General features: G+C 41.2%; 1 protein-coding gene across 1 annotated transcript; it reads right to left on the bottom strand.

Annotated features, from left to right (window-relative positions):
* Window positions 1-18,888: 18,888 nt before the first annotated feature.
* On the bottom strand, window positions 18,889-19,734 carry LOC114386003. Its single transcript, XM_028346021.1, has one exon. It carries the CDS (start codon window positions 19,732-19,734, stop codon window positions 18,889-18,891), a length of 846 nt encoding a protein of 281 aa, XP_028201822.1.
* Window positions 19,735-19,950: the final 216 nt, after the last annotated feature.

Raw genomic sequence — 19,950 nt, 5'->3', positions numbered from 1 at the left:
TGGGAAAAAAGAAGTAAAGATAGGCATGGGTATGACCACACCCATTCGTGAAGAATTGACAGCCCTGCTAAAAGACTACCAAGACATCTTTGCTTGGTCGTACCAAGATATGCTCGGTTTGAGTTCTGACATTGTACAGCACCGATTACCTCTAAATCCCGAGTGTTCCCCGGTAAAACAAAAATTGAGGAGGATGAAGCCCGAGACATCCTTGAAAATAAAAGAAGAAGTAAAGAAGCAATTTGACACTGGTTTTTTGGTTGTCGCTCGGTACCTAGAATGGGTTGCCAACATTGTACCAGTCTCTAAGAAGGATGGGAAGGTGCGAATGTGTGTGGATTATCAGGACTTGAATTGAGCCAGTCCCAAAGACAATTTTCCTTTGCCGCACATCGATATCCTCATGGATAATACGGCCAATTTCGCTTTGTTTTCCTTCATGGATGGGTTCTCCGGTTACAATTAGATAAAAATGGCGCCGGAGGATATGGAAAGACTACCTTCGTCACCCTGTGGGGAACATTCTATTACAAGGTGATGTCCTTTGGACTCAAGAATGTTGGGGCAACTTATCAACGAGCTATGGTAGCTTTGTTCCACGATATGATGCACCAAGAAATCGAGGTCTATGTGGATGACATAATTGTCAAGTCTAAGACCGAGGAGGAACACCTTGTCAACCTGCGGAAGTAGTTCGAAAGGCTTAGGAAGTATCAATTGAGGTTAAACCCCGCTAAGTGCAATTTCGGGGTCAAATCAGGGAAATTGCTAGGTTTCATCGTGAGCCAGAAAGGGATAGAGGTGGACCCCGAAAAGGTGAAGGCCATTCTTGAGATGCCGGAACCCCGTACCGAGAGGCAAGTCCGAGGTTTCCTGGGACGTTTGAATTATATTGCCAGATTCATATCACAGTTCACTGCTATTTGTGAGCCATTGTTCAAACTCTTATGCAAAAACCAAACCGTCCGCTGGAACAAGGATTGTCAAGAGGCGTTTGGAAGGATCAAACAATGTCTCATGAACCCTCCTGTGCTTATGCCGCCAGTGCCCGGAAGGCCTCTCATCTTGTATATGACGATTTTGGACGAGTCGATGGGATGTATGCTCGGGCAACATGACAAGTTTGGGAAGAAAGAGCGCGTTGTCTACTACTTGAGTAAGAAGTTCACGGCCTGTGAAATGAATTACTCCCTGCTCGAAAGAATGTGTTGTGCTTTAGTCTGGGCGTCCCACCGTCTAAGACAATACATGTTGAGCCATACCACCTAGTTGATATCCAAGATGGACCCGGTTAAGTACATCTTTGAAAAGCCAGCTCTCACGAGACAGATCGCCCGGTGGCATGTCTTGCTATCCGATTTTGATATAGTTTACGTCACCCAAAAGGCGATAAAAGGAAGCACCTTAGTAGATTATTTGGCTCAGCAGTCTCTCAACGACTATCAGCCCATGCATCCCAAAATCCCGGATGAGGACATCATGACCTTGTTTGAGGAGAAACTAGACGAGGACCGGGACAAATGGACTGTATGGTTTGACGGAGCGTCAAACGTTCTAGGCCATGGCATTCGAGCAGTATTGGTCTCTCTAGACAATCAATGTATACCTTTCATGGCTAGGCTGGGGTTTGACTGCACCAACAATATGGTTGAGTATGAAGCGTGTGCCCTAGCCGTCCAGGCAGCAATTGACTCTAATGTCAAACTGCTCAAAGTATATGGGGACTCAACACTGGTGATTCACCAGCTAAGAGGGGAATGGGAAACTAGAGACCCCATGTTAATACCCTACAAAGCCTATATCAAGGAGTTGGCTGATTCCTTTGATGAGATCTCCTTTCATCACGTTCCCCGGGAGGAAAATCAAATGGCGGATGCGCTTGCTACTTTGGCGTCCATGTTCCAGCTAACACCGCACGAGGACCTACCATACATTGAGTTCTGGTGTCGTGGCAGATCCGCGCATTGTTGTCAGGTGGAAGAGGAATGGGACGGTGAGCCTTGGTATTTCGATATCAAGCGATTCGTTGAAAGCAAAGAATACCCACCGGGGGCTTTCGACAATGATAAAAGGACATTGAGGAGATTGGTGAATGGTTTCTTCATGAGCGGGAGAATACTATACAAAAGAAACCATGACATGACTCTCCTGCGATGCGTGGATGCCAAAGAGGCGAACCATATGATTGAGGAAGTCCATGAGGGTTCATTTGGAACGCACGCCAATGGGCATGCTATGGCCTGGAAGATCCTGAGAGCAGGTTATTACTGGCTCACCATGGAAAGTGATTGCTGCATCCATGTAAGGAAATGCCATAAATGTCAAGCGTTCGCGGACATTGTCAATGCTCCGCCACATCCTCTGAATGTGATGTCCTCCCCTTGGCCTTTTTCCACGTGGGAAATAGATGTCATAGGGGCCATCGAACCCAAGGCTTTGAACAGTCATCGCTTCATTCTTGTGGTAATAGATTATTTCACCAAATGGGTCGAAGCGGCTTCCTACACCAATGTCACGAGGAGTGTAGTGGTCAGATTCATAAAGAGGGAGTTGATTTGTCGGTACGGACTCCCTAGGAAGATCATTACTGACAATGGTACCAATTTGAATAACATGATGATGCAGGAAATATGTGCGGATTTCAAAATCCAGCATCACAATTCCACGTCCTATTGACCAACGATGAACGGGGTCGTGGAAGCAGCCAACAAGAATATTAAGAAAATTATTCAGAAGATGACAGTGTCATACAAAGATTGGCATGAGATGTTGCCTTTTGCCTTGCATGGATACCGAACTTCTGTACGAACTTCTACTGGGGCAACACCGTATTCCTTGGTTTATGGAACAGAGGCAGTACTCCCATTCGAAGTAGAGATCCCTTCCCAAAGAATACTAGCAGAATCAGGTTTAGAAGAATCGGAGTGGGCTCAAACACACTACGACCAACTCAATCTTATTTAAGGTAAGCGCTTGATGGCCATGAGCCATGGGCGCTTGTATCAACAAAGAATGAAGAATGCATTCGACAAGAAGGTGCGCTTGCGCAAGTTCCACGAGGGGGACCTTACACTGAAAAAGATGTCCCACGCTGTTAAAGATAATCGAGGGAAGTGGGCCCCGAACTACGAAGGACCTTTCGTTGTGAAAAGGGCTTTTTCCGGAGGGGCCCTGGTGCTTACCAACATGGATGGCGAGGAGCTACCTCTACCCGTGAACTCTGATGTTGTCAAGCGATACTATGCTTAGAATCTAGGCAATTAAAGATGTCGCTGCATGTTCTTTTGTTTTTGTGTGTTCTTCTTGGTTTCCCCCAGGGATTCCTGTCTACTGTAATTCTCTCGTCATAGTCTTCTAAAAAGAAGAGAACATGAGTTTGAGGCTTCAGTCCTCACTTTGTGCTTTAAACCATGTACAGTTTATGATTACCTGAGCCTTTTCGCTCAGTCTATGGGATGCCCCAAGCGCTTAATTAAAACTTAACCTAACCAGCTTTCACTAAAAAGATTGTTGCATCTAAAAACATTCATGCATACGCATGCATATTTTGTGATAACAGGGGTAGAATCGTCTTAGGCAGTGGTCAGATGCTGGGACGAAGCTGAAGGCAGAAACCCATCAAGGTAAAACGGTAACGTGGCCACGGTTTGCCGCGCAAATGTCATTTCCTTCTTTCAGGTACTTAGGGACGGACGCAAGTAGAGGCTAGGATCACGACCAATAGGCCGTCGTCCCTTGCCTAGCTCTGGACAAACGGAAAGCGCCGCTGCAAGGCAGCCTAGTATCCTTTAAATTCCCAGTAATTATTACTATTGTGTCTTTAAAATAAATATTGGATGCCTAATCTACCCTGAGGGGTTTCGAGTAAGCGAACGTCGACCCATAGAAATCCTTACTTATTTCTTCCCCAAAAAAAAATGCAGGTTAGCTCGCCTGGGCGAGCAACCCCTACACGAAAGTTGTTAAAAAGAGGGAGGGGGAAGGTTTCTACACCCCAAAAAACTCCCCCCCCCCTATTCAAAAGCAAGAGCTCACAGATTTCATGAGTTTGCAGCCCTTAGGTCACCATTTTTCGCGTTTTTGATTCTATTTTGCACTGTTATTCATCTCCAACAAGTAAGTACCTCATTCTTGGGCTCTCTAGCTTTCCATTGATGTATTTTGGTGTTCTAAGTTGCATATGTTTGCTCAAAAACGTGAGGGATTTATCCTTGGATTGTTGCTTGTTTTTGTTGAATTGGGAGGTTGTGGGGATGGCCTTAGGCCTAGGTTGTATTTTGGAGTAATGGGGCATGCCACATTGCTCCCATTCCCTTGATTTTCATGCCTAAACATGCGCCCACCAAGTGTTTGGTGAAATGCCCCAATGGCATTTGCGCATGATTTTGTGAAACTTAGCTTGTGAAACAAATTATGCACATATGGCTGCCATTGTGAGTGTGTGTGCAGTTTTGTAGAAGCTAAACTAAAGTGCCAAAAGCATGACTTACGCCTAGGAATCTAAGTTTTTGGTTTCGAATGTAAAGGATCCATTAGAACATGTTTGAGAGGTTTTTTGACTAGGATTTAAATTTGCTGCCTCACGAGGAATGCCTTGCACCTTGGTAGCCTGAAAATACCTTTCAAATAGTATGTATATATGTGAATATATAGCATGAAAAAAATGCCCTGCAAAATGTTGAATATATAGCATGAAATGCCTTGCAAAATGTTGAATATATAGCATGAAATGCCTGGCAAAATGTTGAATATATATATCATGAAAATGCCTTGCAAAGTGTGTAAATATATAGCAAAAAATACCCTTCAAATAAAATGTGTATATGTTGAATAGGTGGTCAAGCGCCTTATAAATGTACACACGTTTGAATGCTTCCCAAATTGAATATATGATGTGGAATTGCCTCTCAAGTGTAAATAGATGGCATGAAAATTCCTTCTCAAATAAATGCAAGTGTGTGCATGACATGAGATTGGCTCTCCAATGTGCATATATGTATAAATAAATGTGAATGAAACAACAAAAAATTTGTATGTTAATAAAATACTCCAAATGTGCGTAGGTAATTTTTGGTAGCAAAATACTTTGAATATGGACATGTGTAATTTTGACACAATACCTTGAGCATGCATATATGAATTCTTTTAAAAAAAAAATATATGTGTGGTAACTAGAATGTTTTGAATATCCTTGTATATTGATATAAATAGCAGGATACTTTGCGCATGTGCATGTTCGTAAATGTTCTTCTTTAAGGAAATATGTGCACAAGTTTGTTCTAAATTGAAAAGATTAGCATGTCTTTTTTTTCTTAAAAATAGCATTTCCTTGTAAATTAACTTTCCAAATGTTTGTCCTCGCAGGAAATGGCTCCGAAAAAGCTTTCCACGAAGAGATCTAGGAGGGACGTTGCGGCTAAAGGGACCAGTGCCGCTCCCGAGTTTGATAGCCACCGTTTCAGGAGCGCCGAGCACCAGCAGCGTTTCGAGGCCATCATAGGATGGTCGTTCCACAGAGAGAGACGCGTCAAGCTTAGGGACGATGAGTACACAGATTTTCAGGAAGAGATAGCCCACCGACATTGGACATCGCTGGTCACTCCGATGGCTAAGTTTGACCCAGATATAGTCCTGGAGTTTTATGCTAACGCTTGGCCCACAGAAGAGGGAGTGTGGGACATGCGGTCATGGGTAAGGGGTCAATGGATTCCCTTTGACGCAGATGCCCTTAGCCAGTTCCTAGGTGACCCGTTAGTGTTGAAGGAAGGCCAGGAGTGCGAGTTTAGTCAGAGGAGGAATAAGACCGATGGATTCGACGAAGAGGCCATTGCTCAGCTATTATGCACACCGAGTAAGGATTTCGCCCGGACCCCTGCAGGGAGGCGGGTGCGGATCATGCGCATCAGTATGACCACCTTGACCCAGATGAGGATGACATTGCTGCTCAGCAATGTCCTGCCTAGTATGCCACCCACCAGGCATCCTCTAGACCCGGATAAGTCTAACAGGGCCCTGGGGTTTCCAGCATTGATCACGGGCCTCTGCCAGTCATTCAGGGATCCCGTCACACCTAGTAAGGTGATCCGACAGCCGATCACCCGGGCCTTCATTGAGAAGTATTGCACGACTAGGCAGGCGCTGGGTGATGCACCGCAGGCCGCAGACGCACCGCCACCACCTCATCAGGCTGATCCTGCTGGGTCATTAGGCATAGAGCGGTCTCTACAGCACTTGGTTCGCCAACAGGCGGCCAACCACTGGGGACAGGTGCAGATACATGAGTGTCTCTACCAGCTCAGCCTCGGTCAGCAGGGCCAGGGTTTCACTCCTTTTGCGTGCCCTACTCCAGATCAGTTTAGGGCTGAGGTCGCATGACCCGGAGATTGGCCTGAGGCCCAGGCAGGGGAGGCGCCTGTAGGAGTTCCCGATGATGCAGAGGAGGCCCACATGGATGAGGAGATGACGGACTTGCTCGGTTTCTTGGGAGGGAGCGGAGCCACGTGACCGAGGTCACCGTATTTTTTTTTGACATTACTGTTTTTTTTATTAGTTTGCTATTGACGTTTTTTGCTATTGTCCATATTGCTGTTGACATTATTAGTTTCTGTTTTTGTTCATATGCTTACTAACATTACTATTATTATCGTTCGCTTCTGTTAGAAATTTTTGGCGTTGAGGCTCTTAGTTATTTCGTCACCGTTTTCGCGATTTACCATTTCGTGCATTTTTCGTTCACCTTGTGGTTAGATGTAAGTAGGTAGTGTGTGTCCTCGTCCGCACGACCTTTTCAGAGAGAAAAAGAGAAAAAAGAAAGAAGAAAGAGGAAATGAACAAATGATAAATAACTTTAAAAAAAAGGAAAAAGAGGAAAAGGAAAAGAGAGCAAGTAAGAAAAGAAAAAGAAGGAAGAAAAAAAGAAAATAATAAAAATAAAAAGTTGTCTAGCTAAAAAACAACATGCTTGTGAAAAGAGATAACTTCCAACTTTTCTTTGAAAGAATTTACTGATCATAACCAGTTTTTGAAAAGAAATGTGTATACACCTAAAGGGTAAATGCTGTGAAAGTTTTTCGAACACCCAAAATAGACTCGGATGAATGCACAAATTGATAAAAGAACATATTTTGGAAACACTGGGTTGACTAAAGTAGAGAGAAAGAATTGAGCCCTAGCATCACATGACCAAAATTTTTTTCAACACTTGAGTGTCCACATAGGTGCATGCACGACTAGTTTTGCATAAAATTTCCAAATCATCGTTGTTGCATTTGTGTCATGGAAATAATGTGGGACATCCCCTTTTATCCTTGATCCCAACCAAACCCTGACATATATCATGTCCAACCATGCTACAAGCCTTGAGCCAAAATCCCAATTTACCATTGTCATACCCTAATTTTGTCTGGGGACCATCCGTTGTTGGGATGTGACCCTCGTTTGACTACTTCGAGGTACTTGGCACCCATCGTTAGGCAATTCGTGAAGTTCCGTGACATGCCGGAAGTCAAAAGAAAGCATTGTAGCACAATCCGTAAAGTTCCGTGACATGCCGGAAATTAAAAGGAAGTGTTAGTGCGCAATCTGTAAAGTTCCATAACATTCCGGAAGGCAAAAAAAGGGATGATTATGTAATCCGTAAGGTTTCGTAACATTACGGAAAGAAAACAAGCATCGTCACAAAATTCATAAAGTTTCGTAACATTACGGAAAAAGAATCACCAAAAAAAGGCAGGGGTGTGCTTAGTATAAATGGGGGTGCAAATAGTAACTAGGCCTACTTAGGCCTTCCAGAAAATTCCTCCAGAAGGCGGTTGCTTCTGGAGGAAGCAACCTAGCTCACCTGGGCGAGCTGGGTGGCAAGCATCTCCCCCATTTTCCTATAAATAGGGGTAGAAGTGAAGGGGAAAAATGTTCAGCCCTCCTGGTAATTCGAGAATCACTTGAAATTAGTGAAAAAAATTGGTTCCGTGAAGAAAATCCAAGCCGAGGCGCTTCCGTAACGTTTCCGTAACGTTTCCATGGGTGGTTTCGCGAAGATTTTCAACCATTCTTCGACGTTCTTCATTCGTTCTTCGGTCTTCAACCGGTAAGTTCCCGAAATCGAACTTTTCAATTCATTCTATGTACCCTTAGTGGTCCTCATTTGTTTTTACGTGCTTTTATTTTCATTTCATTTACTTTCCGTACCCCCTTTTGACGTGCTTTAGTCATTTGCTTAAGTCATTTTCTCATCTAATTAAAAAATGAAATAAACTTCCATCGATCATTTGAGTTGTAATATTCGTTAATTTCGTTTAAAATAAAATCCGACCGTCCGGTCATGCCGTAACCACGTTGGAAACCAAAAAAGAGGTAAAATAATAATATAATAATAAAAAATATCTTTTAGTAAAATAAACCAAAAAAAATCAATCGGACGTTTCTCATTGGGATTTTTCTTTCTTAATCGAATTAACTAATAACCAAAGTGAAACTAATGCTAAAATCAATTCATAAACCAAACTTTTGTCATCGCCTAAAAAATCCATTTTCAAAGGTCCAACGCCTTGAAATGGTATTTCCCGCTTTTATTGGTTAAGGGTAGATTTCTAAAGGCCTAAAACCAACATGTAACTTTATTACCTCTTTCAAAAATAAAGATCATTAATGGTCCAATGCCTTAAATGTCTTCTCTCCTTTCAAAAAGAATCGAAAGTTTATTTAATGGTCCAACGCCTTAAATGACCTTTCATCCAATAAAAACATATCTTGCAAAAAGGATAAAAACAACTTAACCAAACACTTTGTTCACAAAGAACTACGTAGGTCTGATTTCCTTATCGCAATTAAGGAATACGTAGGAGCAAGGGAAACACCCTCGTCGACCGCAAAAAGATAAAAAAATATAAAAAGTACAAAAAAAGTAAAGACGTAAAAGGGAACATAGAAATTGAAGTCATGTTTGCACATTTAAAGGCTGTCGCCTCTTGTGACGGACACGTGGGGTGCTAGTACCTTCCCCGTGCATAAATACAACTCCCGAACCTTTCACTTAAAATTCATAGATCACGTCTTTTCCGTTTTTTCCGACATTTTCCTCAAATAAACATTGGTGGCGACTCCGTGCGTATTCCTTTCTTGGAACACGCACCCACGAGTCTTGCGTCGCCCTCCCGCCGAAGGGTAGGTTGCGACACCCATAAACCTTGACCCAGGGTGAGAATATCAATCCTTGCCCTTAGAAGAAAACAAAAAAAGAAAGGAAATTCCCAATCAAAAGAGCGGCAGAAAACAAAAAGAGAAAATTCGCAATCGAAGAGTGGGAGAAAGCAAAAAAAGGAAAGAAAATTCTCGATCAAAGATCAGAAGAAAACAGAAGAAATATACAAAAAGGTCTTTGGACTAGACGACATCTGAACAAATACAGAGTTATCACCAAGGAAACCACAACCTGAAGTGGTCTTCTCCCTTTGATTGCCAACCAAAAATCCTGTGCGCTAGCGACTTTCTCATCCCGCACTAAACAAAAACAGAAAAGGAAAAGGCAACACCACTCAAAGCCAAATTTCCCACCATGAAAAACCATTCCCAAGAAAAATTCCTATTGATCCATGATCACGCATGTAATCTTTGATTTGATAGGAAATGACTTGCGAAGCCAAGTCATGGCATATCAATGGTTCAGAATTAGAATGAAACACTTACCTGTGTGAGATTGATACACTTTGAGTGATTTTTCTTCCATTTTTGTTAAACCCAGTGTTTCCTCCAAATGGTCATTTAGAAACGAAATGCTAACATCCAAAATCTCATTTATAGTTATGAGAAGATTTCATCAGCATACTCCCCTTCCCCGGTAGACACATTGTTTTTCATTCGAAAAGCATATGTTGCTCTGATTAGTTGGAAGTTTTGTCTTTTTACTAAAGCATGTTCGCATTTTAGTGAAGAAAATACCGAAACTATTTTTAGTTTCACAAGTTATCCAGAACTACGTAGGTCTGAGTTCCTCATTGAGGATACATAGGAGCAAGAGTCTCGCTTTTGTCAGCCGCCCCACAATCTCTATCATACTGACCCTAGAGTCACGTGACAGGCGGAAATACCCAAGTGGTTATCTGTTTAAACCTTCTTTTGCTATCTCTAAGACTCAAAGCATGATAGCACACAGAGACTAACGTCGTATTCTGCGCCTTTTGTCATCCAGAGGCGGCGGGCCTGATGACATGCGGGAACCACTTGGTCCAGCACTTTTAAACTTTCTTTTGTTATCTCTAAGACTCAAAGCATGATAGCACGCAGAGACTAATGTCGTCTTCTGCGCCTTTTGTCATCCAGAGGCGGCGGGCCCGATGACATGCGGGAACCATTTGGTCCCGCACTTTTAAACTTTCTTTTGCTATCTCTAAGACTCAAAGCATGATAGCACGCAAAGACTAACGTCATCTTCTGCGCCTTTTGTCATCCAGAGGCGGAGGGCCCGATGACATGCGGGAACCATTTGGTCCCGCACTTTTAAACTTTCTTTTGCTATCTCTAAGACTCAAAGCATGATAGCACGCAAAGACTAACGTCATCTTCTACGCCTTTTGTCATCCAGAGGCGGCGGGCCCGATGACATGCGGGAACCATTTGGTCTCACACTTTTTAACTTTCTTTTGCTATCTCTAAGACTCAAAGCATGATAGCACACAGAGACTAATGTCGTCTTCTGCGCCTTTTGTCATCCAGAGGCGGCGGGCCCGATGACATGCGGGAACCATTTGGTCCCGCACTTTTTAACTTTCTTTTGCTATCTCTAAGACTCAAAGCATGGTAGCACGCAGAGACTAACATCGTCTTCTGTGCCTTTTGTCATCCAGAGGCGGCGGGCCCGATGACATGCGGGAACCATTTAGTCCCGCACTTTTTAACTTTCTTTTGCTATCTCTAAGACTCAAAGCATGATAGTACACAGAGACTAACGTCGTCTTCTACGCCTTTTGTCATCCAGAGGTGGCGGGCCCGATGACATGCAGGAACCATTTGGTCCCGCACTTTTTAACTTTCTTTTGCTATCTCTAAGACTCAAAACATGATAGCACGCGGAGAAAAATTTTGCGCCCTTTGTCATTCAAGAGCAGCAAGTTGAGTGATAAACGCGCAGAGACAAATTTTGCGCCCTTTGACATTCAGGTTTCGCAAGTCGAGTGATAAACGCGCAGAGACAAATTCCGCGCCCTTTGTCATTCAGATTTCGCAAGTCGAGTGATAAACGCGCAGAGACAAATCCTGCGCCCCTTGTCATTCAAATTTCGCAGGTCAAGTGATAAACGCGCAAAGACAAATTATGATCATTATGCGCCCTTTGTCATTCGGGAACAGTAAGTCGAGAAGTGGGAGGAGACAAATTATGGTCATTTTGTACACCTTTTCGCCATCTAGAGGCGATCGTGTCCAGTGGTACGCGAAGACAAATTATGGTCATTCTGCGCCTTACCGCCTAGGCTCGATCGCGTCCAAAGACACGCAAAGACAAATTATGGTCATTCTGCGCCTTGTGTCAAACAGGAGGAACGAATTCGACAGTATCAGCATGATGTGTCGGTACTGATCATTTTCAAATTTTGCAGGTTCCGTTGACAGGGAGATTCACCGGTCGAATGGTGTTTCGCTGGAACGAAATTACTGTCTTATCTTTACTTCCCTTTTATCTCCAATAAAAGACAAGTAAAGAGGGGCAACTGTCATACCCTAATTTCGTTCGGGGACCATCCACTATTGGGATGCGACACTCGTTTGACCACTTCGAGGTACTTGGCATCCATCGTTAGGCAATTCGTGAAGTTCCGAGACATGCCGGAAGTCAAAAGAAAGCATTGTAGCACAATCCGTGAAGTTCCGTGACATGTCGGAAATTAAAAGGAAGTGTTAGTGCGCAATCCGTAAAGTTCCGTAACATTCCGGAAGGCAAAAAAGGGATAATTACTTAATCCGTAAGGTTCTGTAACATTATGGAAGGAAAACAAGTATCATTACGTAATTCGTAAGTTTCTGTAACGTTACGGAAAAAGAATCAGCAAAAAAAAGGCAAGGTGGTGTATTTAGTAAAAAGGGGGTGCAAATAGCAACCAAACCCACTTGGGCCTTCCAGGAAGTTCTCCAGAAGGCAGTGCCTTCGGGAGGAAGCAACCTAGCTCGCCTGGGCGAGCTGGGTGGCAAGCTCCTCCCTCATTTTCGTATAAATAGAGGGAGGAGGGAAGAACAAAAATGTTCAACCCTCGTGGTATCTTAGATTCACTTAAAATTAGTGAGAAAAATTGTTTCCGTAAAAAAATCCAAGCAAAGGCACTTCCGTAACGCTTCTGTGATGTTTCGGTGGGTGATTTCGCGAAGATTTTCAACCGTTCTTCGTCGTTCTTCGTTCATTCTTCGTCGTTCTTCGGTCTTCAACCGGTAAGTTCCCGATATCGAACTTTTCAATTCATTCTATGTACCTTTAGTGGTCCTCATTTGTTTCGCGTGCTTTTATTTTCATTTCATTTACTTTTCGTACCCCATTTTGACGTGCTTTAGCCATTTATTTAAGTCATTTTCTCGCCTAATCAAAAATAAAATAAATTTCCACTGATCATTCGTATTATAACATCCTTTAATTTCTGTTAAAATGAATTCCGACCGTTCGGTCATGTCGTAAGCACGTTTAAAACCAAAAAGGGGCAAAATAATAATATAATAATAAAAAATATCTTTAAGTAAATAAATCAAAAAAAATCAATCGGACGTTTTCTTTGGGATTTTCCTTTCTTAATCGAATCGACTAATAACCAAAGTGAAACTAAGGCTAAAATCAAATTCATAAGTCAAGCTTTTGTCATCACCTAAAAAAGCCATTTTAAAGGTCCAACGCCTTGAAATAGACTTTTCCGCTTTTATTGGTTAAATGTAGATTTCTAAAGGCCTAAAATCAACATGTAACTTTATTACCTCTTTCAAAAATAATAAGAGATCATTAATGGTCCAATGCCTTAATGTTTTCTCTCCTTTCAAAAGAATAGAAAGATTGTTTAATGGTCCAACGCCTTAAAATGACCTTTCATTCAATAAAAACATATTTTGCGAAAAAGATAAAAACAACTTAAAAGCTTTGTTCTTCAAAGAACTACGTAGGTCTGATTTCCTTATCACAATTGAGGAATACGTAGGAGCAAGGCAAACACCCTCGTCGACCAAAAAAGATAAAAATATAAAAAGTACAAAAAGAAACAAAGACATAAAAGGGAACATAAAAATTGAAGTCATGTTTGCACATTTGATTAAAGGTTCCCTTCCCTTGTGACGGACATGTAGGGTGCTAATACCTTCCCCGTGCGTAAATACAACTCCTGAACCTTTCACTTAAAATTCGTAGACCACGTCTTTTCCGGTTTTTCCGACGTTTTCCTCAAATAAACGTTGGTGGCGACTCCGCGCGTATTCCCTTCTTGGGAGACGCATCCCGTGAGTCACGCGTCGCCCTCCCGCCGAAGGGTAGGTTGCGACACGGATGAAGTAGTTAGTGACTTCAGTGACAACGAAGATGAAATTTTGGCAGACAACAACAACAACAACAACAACAACGATAATGACATACAGTTCCTTTTCCAACAAACATCAACTAAAAATGTCTATCGCCCATATCCAAATAACGTTGATGTTGGGTGACAACCAAGTGCATGATAACCTCGACTCTAGGCATTTTTTGGACCAACAACAACAATCTGACTCGCACGATGGCGAACTGTATGTTGGTCAGCGATTCTGTCAATTGGAGAACCTGAAACACGCGGTAAAAATGTGGCACATTAAGAACCATGTAACTTTCAATCCTAGGCTTCCCATGTAGCTAACCGTAGAAATAAGGGATTGTCCATGATAATTTTCAGAACTGAGCTTTGTTAATGGATGCTTTCAAGTGCCTTTTGTAGGGGCTCTTCTTCAATAGAAACACCTATTTGTCATAACTCATTGTTACTAAAGCTTGCATTTGTTGTGGTGGAATTTTGTGTTTCTTTCTTTTACCAAATTATTATTGTTCTCTCATATTCCAACTACGGTGAAAGTGGAAACGGCTTGCAATCCATTTCTTCACACGTGGAGCATGCAAATCCAACAAAAACTAAATATTACAAACATAGAAGATGATGAAGAAGCCCTAGGTGTTATTCGGCGGGCAAAGGATAATTTTTAGAATTTTTTAGATTTCTCTTGCACAGAGATATGATTGATTTTGTTCTTATTTTCTTAAATTACTACCTGGGATACAAATATACCAAGACAGATACATATTATGTTTTGTAGTTGATAAGCTATCCAATTCCAATGATGTTAAAGTATTAGCATACAAAGATTTAATGATTATATTGCTTGAATGAATTCCTATTGTTGGTTTTTCCTTCTGCTGTTTTTAGCATGTTTGCTTTCAAATATTATTATTAAGTTGTTTAGCATGGTTCCTTTAACATTCACTTGCTGATTTTATTTATGGTCCTTGCTAAAATTTAACTTTTATCTACCCAAAGGGAAACGATTGATCAAATACCATGTTTTGTATGTACTGAAAACTTAAATATTTCTTACTTGGGAAAGTTTTTAGAGAATTGTTCTCTTATAGGGTCCAAGTATGTTTAAGCCAATCTTTTAGCTTTTTACTTCATCCATTAATTGCCTTCCTCATTTTTTAAAAGCGAAGGTGTGGTCAAGGTTTTTCGGTCTATGATGTTATGGTTGGTTCACTTCTTAAAAACATAAGCCACATCATTATGAATAGGGAAATTTTGTTGATTTTCACATGTGGAGGTTTACTATGTATGTATGGAAGAGTTTCCTTGGACTATAATATTCTACAATAAGCATTGATCCAACTTATTTGGAATTCCAAATTTTGGTTCACTGTGTCTTGGCACTGATTTGTCTTTCTTTTGGCTTTTTGTTCCTCTTTTTTTGTTTTGCTTCCGGCCATATTTGCACCAAAAGTCTAAATATGATTTCACCCTTGCTTATATGGTCGGAAAGGTGAAAGCTCATTTAATTGGCAAAGCTCAAACAACACTAGTGATAGTTAGATATGTAATTACATGAACCCACAATAGTTTTAAATCTTGCTCGGATCATGCTTCATTCTTCATTCAATAATATGTTCCATTGATTTTTTTACCTTACTTTAAGTTAATTTTTTATGATCCAATATTTGCTTGACCTTGACTTGATATATATCACCCCCCCCCCATTTAATTGTTTGAACGATATCTTGTTACACTTTGGTCATCTTCATCCCTCAAAGACTTAAATTTGAAGTTTGTGTACCTCTTAACACCTGCATCTTTGTTTAAGTCCCTATGTGTTTACTTGCACTATTTTTGTGAATTTCTTGGAATTCAACTTGCTTCTTATCATGAGGATGAATAGATTGAATAATTGCTTCTAGTGTTAAAAAGCATTACAGTGGGTGGGGGAGGCTGTTTATGGGTTGAAACATTGCACTTGAATGATGCAAACAATGATTATTCTATTGACAAGAGAAATCTAAACTTATGCACAGTCTGCTTGCACAAGATTGATATTGTCACTACTACAATTTTTAGATTTAGCATCGCACGGTTAACATTGGTTATTCACAAAACCGATGTTAACAAAAGCGCGGCGGCATTTTTGTAAATAATTAGACATAGTTAACATCGGTTTCGTAAAAATCAATGTTAAGTACTCAATATTAACATCGGTTATTTAAATAACTGATGTTACTATTGAGTAGTTAACATCGGTTTTGGAAAAACTGATGTTGGTGTGTCGTTGTTAACATCGGTTTGGTAAAAACCGATGTTATGGAGTTGATTTTAACATCGGTTTTAACAAAACCGATGTTACCTAGTTGATGTTAACATCGGTTATTTTTAAAAAATCGATGTTGTTGTCATTATATATTAAAAATCTGAAATTGCAGAACCCGCGCGCTCGAACCCTATTGTTCTTCTTCATTCTCCTTCTGCCCTAAGTTCGTCTTTGTCGCAAACTGGCCTGCGCTTCCATGACTGCAACCACATTGTGGAGTTCGTGTTTGTGAAGTTCGTCTCTACCACTTATCGATTGAGGTATGTCCTTTCGTTTTAACATTAGGCGTTCCTCGTTTTAACATTTGCTCGCTTTCGCAAGTCGAAGAAATCTAGGAAAGGAAAGAGTCCCGGAAAGGATGGGAATCGATTTTGGAAGTGCATTGTGGTTCGCCTTAAGACTCCCAGGGCATTCTTCTTCTTTCTCCTACTGCCCTAAGTTCGTTGTTGTCGCAAACTGGGTCGCGCTTCCATGACTGCAACCACATTGTGGAGTTGGTCTTTGTGGAGTTCGTGTCTGCCACTTATCGATTGAGGTACGTCCTTTCATTTTAACATTAGGCATTCCTCGTTTTAACATTTTCTCACTTTCGCAGGTCGAAGAAAACTATGAAAGGAAAAGGGGGGAAGTGATTTTGGAAGTCCATTGTGGTTGGCTTTAAGCCTCCCAGGGAAGCCATCGAAGGTATGTCTCTGTTGTCAAGTTATGTCTAAATATGAAAAAAATATAATGCTTGAAATGGAGTATGGGTGTGAGATGCTAAAGTATATTGATTGCTTGCTCTTGTACTATTTGCATTGTGGGGATATAGTGCTGGATTTGTTATGGGAAATTCTTTGATAAACCTAAAACTTTATACGTCATCTTAAAACCTAAAACCTAATGGTGTGATTCTGCTGTGAGGATATGATAAACAGCCTGGGGTACCTTTCTGCTAGTGATTCCTGTTGATTAATCCACTTGTGTTTCCAGAATCTAATTTTGTCTCCATTTCCCACCTTCCACCTCATGTTATTTTGAATAACCATTCCCTATTGTGATTGATTAAAGGCGTGTTTTAGATCCCTCCACTAAACAGATTGCTTTGCTGAGTTTCCTGTTTCTTCAAGGTTCCTCCATCCACCATATTTCGATTTCAGAACTCTGGTCCACAGCTCACCATTTTCTTGCATTAAATGCCACTTCCATTTTCCAAGTAGTGCGAGGTTGAATGTTTCAATATCCTTGATGCCCAAGCCAGCCTTTTCTTTTGGTAAGCATACCGATTTCCATTAAATCCATGCAATCCTTTTGTGAATTGCCTTCCTTCATAAAAAACTTCGCTGCAACTTTAAAAATTGCCTTATGAATTTCTTCGTCCATGAAAGGTGCCAGAAGCTCGTTATTCTACTGTTGATTAATAGTTTGAAACCTGATTCCATCAATCTTGGGTCGCTGACCAATTGGTTCTTGGAACCTATGAAAGAAAAAGGATTTCACCTCTTCCATCACCTTGTGTGGGTCGTCAGTCCATGAACCATCAATGAATACCCCCCTGATAGAATTTCTATTTCAATTAGCATTCATCAATAGGTGGAAAAAACCTGTGTTACAATCGCCTTCTTTTAACCATCTTCATCTGGATTTCTGCCTAAGTAAGGATTGATGGGCTTGGGCAGCAACCCAAAGAGATTCCTGTAGCTGCTTCCTCTCCAATTTTTCTTGCTCCGTTAATTGTCTATGCATTGAGTTCTCCTCCAGTTTATTTAAATCTGATTCCAGCTTTGTGACCTTTTTGAATGTATCTCAACAAACTTCTTCTTCCTCTCTCATGAAGAATTCTTCTTCTTCTTCCACTCAGAGGAAGTGTGCTTTTGCTAGAAAGTGTGCTAGGCTGGTCAAAGAGCAAAGGGCTCGTTTCTACATCATAAGGCGCTGTGTCATTATGCTCATATGCTGGCATGAGTACAATGATTCATGAAACACAACAAAAAAGATCTACCAAGTTCAAAAAAAGTTCTCTTTTTTTTCTTAAGTCCCTCTTTCTTCACTTTGTATGAGATCCTTCCTGTTGGGCATGAGCTTTTTCTTGGAGTCAACAAGTGTACATAGAAAATTTTCTTTTTTTTTTTAATTTGTCTTCTGTTGTGGGCTAGAATTATTGAATCATGGTTTTTCGTTAGGTTGCGGTTTGAACTTCCATTGAAGGGAGCTCATCTTCATGGTTCTGGTGGTGTTTTTAAGTTTAATTTCTTGTGTACCTGAGAATAAGGAAGATATATGGTACATTAGAATTGATATCTTCTCCCCCCCAGTTCATTGTCAAATAGATATCTTCTCCAGGAGAATTTCCACTCCCAACCAGATTCTCCAAAGATCCCCATGCTTGCCACTGTCTTTAATTTTTGGGATGATATTTGATATAATTCTGGGTATCTGTCTTTAAGAGTAATTCCATCTCCCACCCAAGAGTCTTCCCAAAATAGGATTTGATCACCACTGCCTAGTTTCCAGCGAAATTGCTTACTGACAGCAACCATGCTGCTGTGATGAATAATAGATCTTAAGTCATACCACCAAGAGGAAAAAATCTGCTTAGGAGGGCCCTCTTCCAAGCCTCTCCAACCCCTGTACTTTGAGGTGAGTATTCTGCTCCATAGATGATCTTGTTGCTGGAACATCAACCATTTCCACTTCATAAGAAGAGCTCTATTAAAAGCCATCCAGATTGGGTCTGTTTAAGGAAGGTTCTGCAAATCTGCCTTGGAAGTGCTGGAGAATTGCAACCTTAACCACAACAGGGTTGTCTACCCATCTACCCTCAATGTGCAACCCTCTCAAGGCATTCCTTCTTCTGCTAAAGTTTATAATTTTGTGCAAATAAGAGGTGTTGCCATCACTCTCTATGATCCACTTGCTTCTAGACTTCTTTTTTTTTTGCACAGCAAAAATCAATATTATATATTATGAGTAATACAGTACTAGTTGTACTGCAGATAGGATAAAATGTACAAGGCAAAATTGCTTAACCCATCTGAAAGTTACATTATGACATTAGCTGAAGCCAAAAGGAAACTCCCCCTAAGACAACTCCTCCCTCAAGCTAGTGGACCATTGATTAAAATGAATATGGAAGTCTTTGTCCATACATTTTAACCATGCCCATGTATGGAATAAAGCTTCATCCATGGCTTTTTCGGAGTTGAAAATCTGGTTATTAAAAACCACTGAATTTCTATGCTTCCAAATAGTCATGGATAAAGCTATCCAAAGCACTGCCCATCTATTGTCTATATATCTTTTGCTACTCCAGCTTGAGAATTGTATGAAGTGATCTTTAGGATCAGTGGGGAAAGGGCCCACTCTATCAACCCATCTCAAAGCCTCCCACCAAAGACTCCTAGTTCTTGTGCAAGAGAACATGACATGGCCAACAGTTTCCTCCTCTACATCGCATAAACGACATGAGTACGATGGTAGAAACACCTGCCTCCTTCTTAGGTTTGCCTTAGTAGGCAATCTGTTTTTAAAAATTCTCCAAGAGAAGGCAGCTACTCTTGGAGGAATTTTCAGGTTCCACATAATCCTGGAGGCATTGTCTTCATAATCAGAACAGCCATCTTCCATGAGTAGGTTGTATGCTGACTTTGTAGAATTGGACCCAGTAGGATCAGCCCTCCAAGTGAGATGATCTAGTCTAGAAAGGTGAATCTGAACCCCATCAATCTCGTCCATGAAAGCTGCCACCATATCAATTTCATGATCCAAGAAATTTCTCCTCCATTGTATCTGCCAGTCCCATCTATTGTCAACATGATGACCCATTAAGCTGATAGTAAGGTCCTGTTGCTGACTCACCTGATATAAAACAGGGTATTTGTCTTTGAGGGTTAAGTCATCTCCCCTCCATTTATCTTTCCAAAACATGATTTTGGTCCCATTACCCACCTTCCACCTCAAGTTATTGATCAAACTACTGTGATGCTGCTGCTAGAAAATAGATTTTAAGTCCGTCCACCAAGGAGAGATGTCTGCACTGCCTCTACCATATAATAAGGCATGCCATCCTCCATATTTAGACACTAAGGTTCTTGCCCAAAGCTGGTGCGGATTATTTGCCAGCTGCCAACCCCATTTGCCTAG

Source organism: Glycine soja, chromosome 15, assembly GCF_004193775.1.
Source record: "Glycine soja cultivar W05 chromosome 15, ASM419377v2, whole genome shotgun sequence".
NCBI lineage: Eukaryota > Viridiplantae > Streptophyta > Magnoliopsida > Fabales > Fabaceae > Glycine > Glycine soja.
The sequence above is the reverse complement of the archived record's forward strand: the minus strand, read 5'-3'. Positions and strand labels throughout refer to the sequence as shown.

What these genes read in the sequence shown, in the direction of transcription:
- LOC114386003 (XM_028346021.1), bottom strand. Translation starts at nt 19,734, where the DNA reads ATGTTTTGGAAAGATAAATGGAGGGGAGATGACTTAACCCTCAAAGAC.